The 10,180-nt window shown below is 46.7% G+C and overlaps 1 protein-coding gene and 1 non-coding gene across 2 annotated transcripts; both read left to right on the top strand.

Moving 5' to 3' along the window:
- Positions 1 to 5,063: 5,063 nt before the first annotated feature.
- Positions 5,064 to 5,137, top strand: EI90DRAFT_t363. Its single transcript has one exon. It is a non-coding gene; the product is annotated as a tRNA-Thr (tRNA).
- Positions 5,138 to 7,080: 1,943 nt separating this feature from the next.
- Positions 7,081 to 8,480, top strand: EI90DRAFT_2827602 (uncharacterized protein; the record flags this gene model as incomplete). The annotated part of the gene is made up of 2 exons (XM_039053594.1): positions 7,081 to 7,267; positions 8,077 to 8,480. Coding segments are annotated over 2 exons (591 nt in total), but the record flags the coding sequence as incomplete, so codon positions are not given.
- Positions 8,481 to 10,180: the final 1,700 nt, after the last annotated feature.

Here is a 10,180-nt window from a genome sequence, read left to right as displayed (position 1 = left end):
GAGCGGATGCTGGCGTTCACGAAGAAACACTCACTTTTGGAGAAGCGTTGAAGGATGTCCTGCCATCGTCCACCCTCCTGTCAAACGCTGTCAGTAGCAGCAATGCCGTCGAAGTAATAAGTGAGGGCCGTACAAAGAGGCCCTATCTCAGAGGTTTTAAATGGAATTCGGTTGTTTGTTTATTTTCTTTGCATGAGCTACCGGATGCATCTTGGTTGCGAATCTCATTGAACCAGGGGACTGGTACGGGGTTCCTGTGGATTACGTCCGGGTTTCTCACAAACAAACGCCTGCGTATTCCATTGGACGTCCAGTAGAACGTTCCTTCCGGAATGCGGTTAAATATAGATGGCAGGGGACTTATAACTGGCGGACGCTGCCTGGTGCGGCAAGTACCCGCTACTGATTCGCCTTGATTTTGATCATTAAGCAATCTCCGGATTGTTTACATTCCGCTTCTCAGAAATTGCTACACTTACATACTTCCGAACTACATAAATGAAAACAACGGGGTGCCGTCTATTTCATTGGATCGATGGCAAGCGCCCGCGTTCTTGGCTTGGACACACGCCATGAACACAGGCGTCCCGATCTGAAAGCGTGCAAAACGGAACGTAACACACATCGCTGCATTGGGCGATGCGCGGAGATTCATTGAAGTCAGAGGAAGAAGTCGGACGCGGTGATGCGGCGTCAGGCGGATGGTCTTATGGCGCGCGTTGTAGCGGAGCGAGCCGAAATTCTATTGCCATACGGTCGGAATGGGAAATAGGGTACAGAGGACCCTGCGCCAGAGCGGGACCTAAATTTGCAGGAATACGGGCTAGGAACCATGGCCGGTGGCCTGAGGTACGTAATAGAACAAAAACACGCGTTGTAGGTGAAACGATTGCCATGATTACCCGCTAAAAAGGATAGAGCGGTGGAAGGAAGAAACAGGCCTCAGGCTCCATCGCTTGTCGAGGAAAACCGACCGTATTACTTGCGGGTATTACAAGCAACGCCCTAGGGTGGAAAATTCCACCGGCAATAGCCGAAACGGCCACCTGGCTGCGCCGTATGGTGGGCTGGAGGTTAAGGAGGCCATGCGACGTGGGGGAGTCTGACGCAGCTGAACTTGCAACTCCCTTTGCCTTGCCCGCTTATTAAACCGGATGATCCTGGGCGACTGCCGTCTGTCCCCAACCCATATCCTACGCTTCCTGAAAATACGCCGGTAGTTCTCGTTTTCTCGACCAACGTAACCTCGCGTACCACGTCATCGAGGGGCATCTAAGTCCAAACAAGCGCTTAGCGACTCCGACCCCTGCACACGCTCGCCGTGAGGCCAGGTGACCCCGATGCCATACGCCCTTAGGCCCGCATGCGGACTGACGGCATCCATCCTTCCCTCATGTCTCCAAAATCGATCAGAGCAGACGCCCCATCCTCAGCGTTGATCTCGCCACCGAGCAGACGATTGATGAGAAACGCCGTGCACTGGTGCTGTTACTGTCTGAAGTGAATTTCCGTTTCTTTTTTCAAGCAGGACGATATAGAAATGCGTAGGAGGCGAAGAATTCGAACGGTACGATGCGGGAATACGGAGAGGGCATGCTTGGATGGCATAGAAAATTTGGATCCCTTCCATGCTGGGATTGGGGCCTAACTGCGCGTTGCTTGCCCAACAGCGGGGGTAAAAAATGCCCGGAGATCGCCCCACCGGGATTCACGACAACTGGGATATCTCGTTCACAGCGATCGCAGGGTGACACGAAACGTAGCAATCGGGATCTCGGGGTCTAAATTGGCTCCCGTTAGTACGAAGGCGTAATGTGCGGGGGAACAACCTTTTTACATACGTTCCAGCGACTTGGACATCGCATGCCAGGCGGCGGACCCTCATTATTCATCGGTATCCTTATACGAAGCCCGGTCCTTCAGGCCTTGGTGAGGACCTGCTCAGCACTATGCAACCAGGCTCCCTGAGCTGGTGGCTACATGGCCGACTACACCCCGCTGGGGGCATAATCGTTTGAGCGACCCTGGGTACGAATTTACTGGCGCGTTACGAACAACGGCTGCCAAAGTAACAAGAGACGGGTCAGCACCCCTAAATGTCAAGCGAACCGAAGGTAGGTTACCCGTGCCGACTTATCACAGCATGACCTACTGACGTCGGAATGAGTAACTTACCCAACGCCGTGAACCGAAAGCCTAAGGTGAACATCCGCTCCCATCAGGGTCAACCCAGTAATTCTAAAAGCACCCATGGTATGCGAAGCGGGAGGTAGCCGGACCAAAAAGGGAGGAAAGAAGAGAAAAAGAAGGAAGCCTAACCCCTACCCTAGCCCCTGATGCTACCCAGCGAATTCGGTCGGCCATGCTGCCTTCAGGGGCTAAAGATGGGGACTAAGAAACGTGGAAACGAGAAACGAGGAACTTTTTCGAACCAAACAACGGTAAACAGATTGATCGGGGCCGCTTTCCTCTCCTCGCAGTCAGAACAGATGAATAGCACACCTACTGGGCATAAGGGTTTAGTCCTGGGGCTTATCGGTCATCAGAGGGAAGGAGAGAGGCGCTAGGCCATTTAATCCGCCTTCAACCTCTCATCCTCGGTGCGCCTCTTGTGGGTTGTTTTTTGGAATTGCTAAGTGTTGTCGGAAAACACCGTCCAAGCATTGTGACGTGTTATCGGGCGTTACAAAGCTTCTCCACGGCACATACCGTTTTAACGCTTTCAACACGTGCCTGATTATGTATTCCAATGCTTCGAGGCATTGTAACACTTCCCAATCGTCTCAACACATTTCAACTCTTTGTGAGTGTTACAACGGGTGACAATGATTACCAAGTGTTACAACCAAACGCAGACTCGTACCCAGCCGTCTCTGCTATGTGGACGTGCAAAATCTCGACTAAGCGGTTGTTATATTACAATTCAGTTATAAAGTCACGTTCAAGTACAAAAGTGTATTACAATATAAAAGTCACATGCGACGGACATAAACACAAGTCCGATCACCTACTCCGGAAACCAACTCGCGACACTTTGCTCTGACGACTGGTGCAAAATGGCAGTGGCAGTACCACTCGGCAATTGCCGAGTTCGACACAACAGAAAGGGATTGCGGACATGTGAAGTTCCCACAAAAACATAAGTCGCACAATGGATCTTTTGGTGTTAACCCATGCGGTCTTGTACCCAACCCAACCCATAGCGCTTGGGGAGCACCTTGAGGGCTGTGAAATTAACACCTGGGCATGAGCGGAAAATCAACCCTTATATATTACATTGCTCCTAAAATACAGTTCATGCTCAGTAGTATCGGTGGCACAGCGTGAGCTAGCAATATAACCTTTTTTGGCTGTGTATGTTCGATTCTCACTTGGTACAACTTTTTTGTGTTCTCCTGTGGAATAGTTGTAAAATTTGTGCACACTAAAGAGCAAGGAATGAGAAAAAACAAAGTTTTACCGGCTGAGAATCGAACATACACAGCCAAAAAAGGTCATATTGCTAGCTCACGCTGTGCCACCTATACTACTGAGCATGAACTGGAGCAATGTAAGGGTTGATTTTCCGCCCATGCCCAGGTGTTAATTTCACAGCCCTCAAGGTGCTCCCCAAGCGCTATGGGTTGGGTTGGGTACAAGACTGCATGGGTTAACACCAAAAGATCCATTGTGCGACTTATGTTTTTGTGGGAACTTCACATGTCCGCAATCCCTTTCTGTTGTGTCGAACTCGGCAATTGCCGAGTGGTACTGCCACTGCCATTTTGCACCAGTCGTCAGAGCAAAGTGTCGCAAGTTGGTTCCCGGAGTAGGTGATCGGACTTGTGTTTATGTCTGTCACATGTGACTTTTATATTGTAATACACTTTTGTACTTGAACGTGACTTTATAACTGAATTGTAATATAACAACCGCTTAGTCAAGATTTTGCGTGTCCACATAGCGGAGATGGCTGGGTACGAGTCTGATTGAAACAGCAAGTCAACAAAAACTGAAAATCTTTCTGTGAGCCATGCTTTGCCATGGCCCACCACTGTTGCAGCTCACATTCTATTGGGCTGTTTGAAACCCAGTTTTCGATTTAATGGAGGTATGGGACTAAGACAGAGTGAGATTCGTGCCACTAACATTAAATGATTATCACATGCAGGGCTTGAACTTGGATCAGTTGGAATACTGTACACACATGACCAACAACCGGATGGTTTTGGACCATGACAAAATTTTATGTCGGACATTCAACCGGCAGGCCTGAATTTAGTGTGACAGCCAACTGGGAGCCAGGAACAGCGTGACAACGGAAGTGCCTGGCCAGAGAATTTGAAAATAATAATTGAACTGAAAATCTCGTGTTCTGTTACACCATTCTCAAAATTTACGTGGTTTCTTTTCTGGGTGGCATTATGGATGGATTTTCTCTTGCTTGCCACATTGCTTCTTGTGCTGATGAAGCTATCACATACAAAAATCTTCCTGCATTTCTCATCAGACCCTACTTCCCTCACAAAACCCTGTCCATCAGGGAATTCATTTCCTTCCAACTTCCTCCCATTCAAACCCCCACAAAAAACCCTGGGGCATGCCTCAGTCATAAACCACCATCTATGGATCTACTCTCAGAGGATGATGTCCATGCAGTGGATTGTCCTAGCTGACTAGAAATGAGGGAACTCATCACAGAGTTTGAGAAATGATGAGAGCTCTCTTACCTCGGTTGAGATTGCCTCTAGTTGCATCCCAACATGGTGGACATTCTGCGGAATACACTGAGCACACCCAAATCCGGTTGCTGCCACGTGAGCTGGGCACATGAAGTTACGCATTAAATTAGCCGGCCTGACAAAGTTTCAGGGGGTAGCTCAGAGCACTAAGAACCCAAATCCGGCTGCTTCAGACCACATGATGTGGACATGTAGGAGATTAGCAGTAAGTCCGGCCTGAATATAAATTCAGGGGGTGACGGCTCACGGGTTGTTGGAACCCCGGTGGTTTGGGTCACATGTGGATCACATGGTCAATCCAATGTGAAGGGGGTGTGTTGAAATAACCACCTCAGCCTAATAGGGCGTATGGTGTAATGGCTGTGCACGCTGAGTTTGTGATCCAGAAGACTGGAGTTCGATTCCCAGTATGTCCAACTTTTAGGTTTCCCTAAAAAAAAGACCACATGCAAATTCCAACAGCTTTGGCAGGCAGAGGATTCAATAATGTGTTACCCCAGTCAGCAATTTGCAATAGAGGCAGCCCAACAGAGACTTACATACTTCATGTGGGTGGAATGAAGAGATCTGAGGGGTTTCACACATGGGACGGTGCACCATTGGGGCTTTGATGCAATATATCTCTGTTTCGTGCCTGGTCACGACAGATATTATTCATCATATTGAAATTTTACAAAGCAATGTAGAAACTACGAACCCAATGGTTATGCTGATAACCCCGCTTGAGACACAACTTCTTGCTGGATGTGCTTCTCAAGGGAGTGCAATCCTTGCAGCATATAAATGGCTACCCACTTACAAAACACTCTGTCAACTTGGGAGTGATCTGATATCTGGAGTTGTGACTCACTTCGGTGGAATCCTACTTGTCAACGAAAACCATTGGATCCCTTTCATAATTGACTCAAAAGAATCAACAGTCATTCTTGCGGACTCTCTTCACAAACCTGGTAGGAGCCCATCAAGAGCGATGGAAGTGGTGATGGAGATCATTCAATGGTGGTTGAGTGTGTCTTATTTGGGATTGAACAAGCCAGTAGCATCATTCAGTGTTGCATCGCTTCTCATTGGATACCAGAATGATGTTACTTCTTGCGGGTTTTTTGCATTGAATGCATTAGCACATCACTTCCTGCCAACCTGATACATGCTCCACATAGGCAGCGACTCGATTAGCCTAAGGATCAATTTTCTAAATAATATCCTCAATCATCACGGTGCAAAGCCAGTTAGTGATTGGTGAAGCCAAAAAAGAATATAACATGCTTACCAATTTGTCTGTTAGGATGCCTATCGTGTTATGCCACCACCAACGGAACCACATTTGGGCCCTCCAACTTTCCATTGTAGGATCCTTGCAAAAAAGTGCCTAGCACAAATTGAAAAGTCTGGACTGCTACATTATTTCAGCCATGCAACCCCTGAAGAATACCATGAACAAGTCTCAACCAGGTTTGAGAGAGTAAAAGAGAAATCTGAAGAGCTGCATAAGGTTGCACAACTCAAAGAAATGAAGTGGAAAGAGAGGCAATGGGAATTAGCTGCTGCAAGACAGCGGCGACTCCATGCCAAGATCACAGCAGAGCAGGTGGAAAAAAAAGATGTATGTATAGCTTACTGTCAGAGCAAACAGTGCCTAATGTTTGTAGATGCCGCCAATGAAACTCCGGAATGGAGGGCCCCAAATGGCAGTACCAGTCACGGAGATGTTGAGACCAAAACAAGGGATACAGCAACGGCTAAAGGAACAGAAGCATTGGAAGTCCACATACAAGACCATGCCAGCAGATAGGCGAAAGGTACTTAGATTAGCAGCAGCAACTAATTGGTTCCAACCAATTTTCTGGACGATCATAAGTGAAGCAGCGGAAGTGGTTGGCTGGGAGATGAGACCGATAGAGATAACGAGGCAGTGCCAGCGAAGGTCTTGGAAGTTATTCCATTTGCTGAGGGCAGATGTAGTTGGGAAGTGGATAGATCGGAGTGGATCATGGCCATGTTGGTCAACGGCAGTCTTGGGAAAAGTTGCAAAGGGGAATTGTCCGGCTGGTGGTATGTACCACTCAAAAAGGGCTCCTGGTTAGTGATCAATCAGGCATCGAAACTAATTTTAACTCACACATGCAATGTAGGCATCATACCCAGAGATGATCAAGGGGATCAAGAAGATATTATTTAGTATTTGACAAACAGTGTTGCTCTTGATGTGCACCAGATCCATGGTGTGATCATTGCACATATCCGGTATACTCACCCTGAAACATTTAGGACCATAGTCAATAGAGATGGAAGTACATTCTCCACCAGCACACAATGGATATGGAGTTTTCTCACCAAGGAGATGAACTGGAGTCTATGACAGGCAACATGTGCCACCCAGAAGCTCCCTGCTAATGCTGATTATCAGCTTCATGCCTCACTCCTCCATCATGCCTACTCTGTTTGCCGTTACTTCATTCCCAGCAACCTGCAAGTAAATTCTGATCAAACCCAAATCATTTACCAACAAGGTTCACAATCAACTTATGAAACAAAAGGATCACATTGTAGGTGGGAATCTCCGCTACCATACAAACAAGCCCAGAAATTGCGATTCTAACACCCTGACGAACACCCCATACCCGAGGCACTTTATACACGGTCCCAGATACCCTTTCTACCCTTTCCCTATTTTTCCCGATTTTTCTGATGCATTTCCAGCCCTACAGTCAAGATTCCCACACCTGTCAATGTAGTGGCCACCCAATTCCAGGCATATCTCGAGAACCACTGGATGGATTTGGATGAAGTTAGTACCGTTGGAAAGCTACGAGCGAGGAGAGTCCATTCGGACGGCGGGAGAAGGTTGTTGGATGCTCAATTAGGAGGGATACCATTTCCATCATTCATTTTATTGTTTCCGATATTGTTTCCATTGCTTTTATTTGTATTTCCTTTCCATCACTTTCTTTGCTATTCTGTGTCGCCATAGAGGCGTATTTCTATTCTTCCCCTTTTCCCTGCAATTTCTCACTTATAGCACACATTCTCATGTATGGTACGGAGGACTCCCCCATGAGAAGGGACACCCCCACCAAGTAACAAGTTGTTTGATAAGTTTAGTGATGCCAGAGGGCGACATACGTACGAGTTTATACAGTATCTCAGCTTCCTGACGACTGTCCAAGAAGGACCAGGAGTGAGTACTTATTTTGTGAGATTTTATTGATCATTGTCAGTAGCACCCGGACCACGGCACAGTATCGGCACTGTTGCCACCTCCCATCCTTTCCCTCCTTCCGACCCAATTCAGACACTACCCCCAGGTCCCTACTCTTTTGCCTGGGCAGCTATCTTGCCTGGTTACAACGTCAAGTTTCAACTCTTGGCCGAGATGAGAAGCGCACGTTTACCCTCAACATAGCTATCTCAGCGAGTAGGGCTCTTCTACCTTTCCAGGCCATCTTCAAAGGAAAGACAACAGCTAGTCTTCCTGCCAAAAACTCCCTTTCTCATGACAAAGCAAATCAGCTTGGTTTCCTCTTTGAACACTCAGGCACTGACAACTACTGGGCAAATTTAAAGATGATGAAATCGTTTGTCACAAATCTCCTTGCCCCATACTTTACTGCCACAAAGGAGCATTTGGGGCTTGATCCGCTTCAAGAATGCATGTGGCAACTTGATGTCTGGTCCATTCACACTTCACTCGAATTCCGAACTTGGATTTTTAATAACTATCCCTGGATAATCCTGGACTATGTTCCTGGAGGGTGCACAGGCTTATGGGAACCTTGCGATGTGGGTATTCAACGCTTACTCAAGCTCACAATGAAGCAATCTCAGCAAACTGCGATTGTACGTGAGGTCTTCTCTCAGTTACAAAAAGGTGCTGGCCCATGCGATATCATGCTTTATACAAAGTTTGGCACACTGCGGGACCATGTCCCTGCCACTCTGGTTGAGGCATTCCACTCAATTAACAACCCCCAGCGAATCCAAAAGGTAAGTTACATTTCAGACTGATGCTACACTAGATTTACAACCACATAGGCTTTCGAATTGTGCTGCTCAGGCAAATTCAATCTATCTCATTCTAGCCTCACATCCCCCTCACTGTGTGCCATTCTTGATGATCTTCCACATCAAGATGCCGCTCTTGCTCAAGCCATAACTGCACCATGCAAGCATCCCATTGATGACAGTGGAATTCATCCTAATTCCACTGCATTAGTCCATGAAGACCAATACTCTGAGACTGTTGAAGATGCTGTAGAGGTAGAATTGGATGATGTTTGTAAGCATCTTGACGGAGAAGCCCTCCCTGACGGACTCGTGGAGATGAATGGTGGTCTTCAGCTGGATGTGACAGCACATTCGATGGAAAAGGGCAAGGGTAAGGCATCAGGAAGCTCTGTTGCTCATTTAACCCTAGAAGACCATGGGGAATCACCTTTTAAAATCGGTCAAATAGTAGCATTGGATTCGAAGTATGAAGATCCTATTGTTGGCGAGGTAGCCAAATCGGAAAAATCTACCAAAAAGCAGAGATATGACCCTACAAAGAGACCAAGTACATCTAGTAGGAGTCAGAAACCTAAACTTAAGCCAGAAGTAGTAATAAATACTCCTAGGCCTAGGACAGGGAACTCTCAAGAGGAAACTCATGATCCTATTCCCCAACCAACTATCATAGTAATGCCTCCAGAGGAAGATCCACCTGAATCGTCAGTAAGACAAGATGTGGAAATGACTCCCATGGCTTCAACAAAGCCTAAAGTTGCTAAACAATTCAGGTACACTACTGAAGTTCAAGATTCGGTTAAAGTAGATGACGTATTTGAGAAAATTATGCAACAACCAGTCAGTGTCACTATGAAGGAACTCATTGGTTCTTCAGTAGGACTGGCTAAGAAGCTTCAAGAAGCAACAAAATCGCATAGAAAACAGGCTACTACAGACATGGTTGAGATTAACCAGGATATTATGAGAGCATCGTATAGACAAGAGTCAGAAGATTATGACCAAAGCGATAGCGATTCAGAGGATACCCCCAGAAGGATTTATAGGATGGAATCTGATGTAGATCCTTCTCGGTTCATAGCTATGACTTCAGGAAAGTTTATTGGATATGTGGGAAATTGTCAAATCGAGATGCTAGTTGATACTGGCAGCGAGTTGAACCTCATTTCAGCAGACATTCAGAGAGATTTGAATATTCCATTGGATACTACAATGTTCAGGGATTTCAAATTGAGAGGAATTAATGGGACTCCAGTACCATTAAAGGGATTATGTAGAGAGGTACCAGTAAGGATTGGTGGCGTAAAGTTTGACCATCACTTCTTTGTGACTCAGGATAGCATAATTGGCCTTAGACGGATGGTACTTGGACAACCATTCCTAGCAAGTCATGCAGTAGTCATAGAATATACTTCAGATGAGGGTATGATAGCTTATGCTTGGGTTAATGGAGATAA

Source organism: Cantharellus anzutake, assembly GCF_015039405.1.
Source record: "Cantharellus anzutake strain C23 chromosome Unknown EI90scaffold_368, whole genome shotgun sequence".
Classification (NCBI taxonomy): Eukaryota; Fungi; Basidiomycota; class Agaricomycetes; order Cantharellales; family Hydnaceae; genus Cantharellus; species Cantharellus anzutake.
Note: the sequence above shows the minus strand (reverse complement) of the source record. Positions and strands in the feature narration are given on the sequence as shown.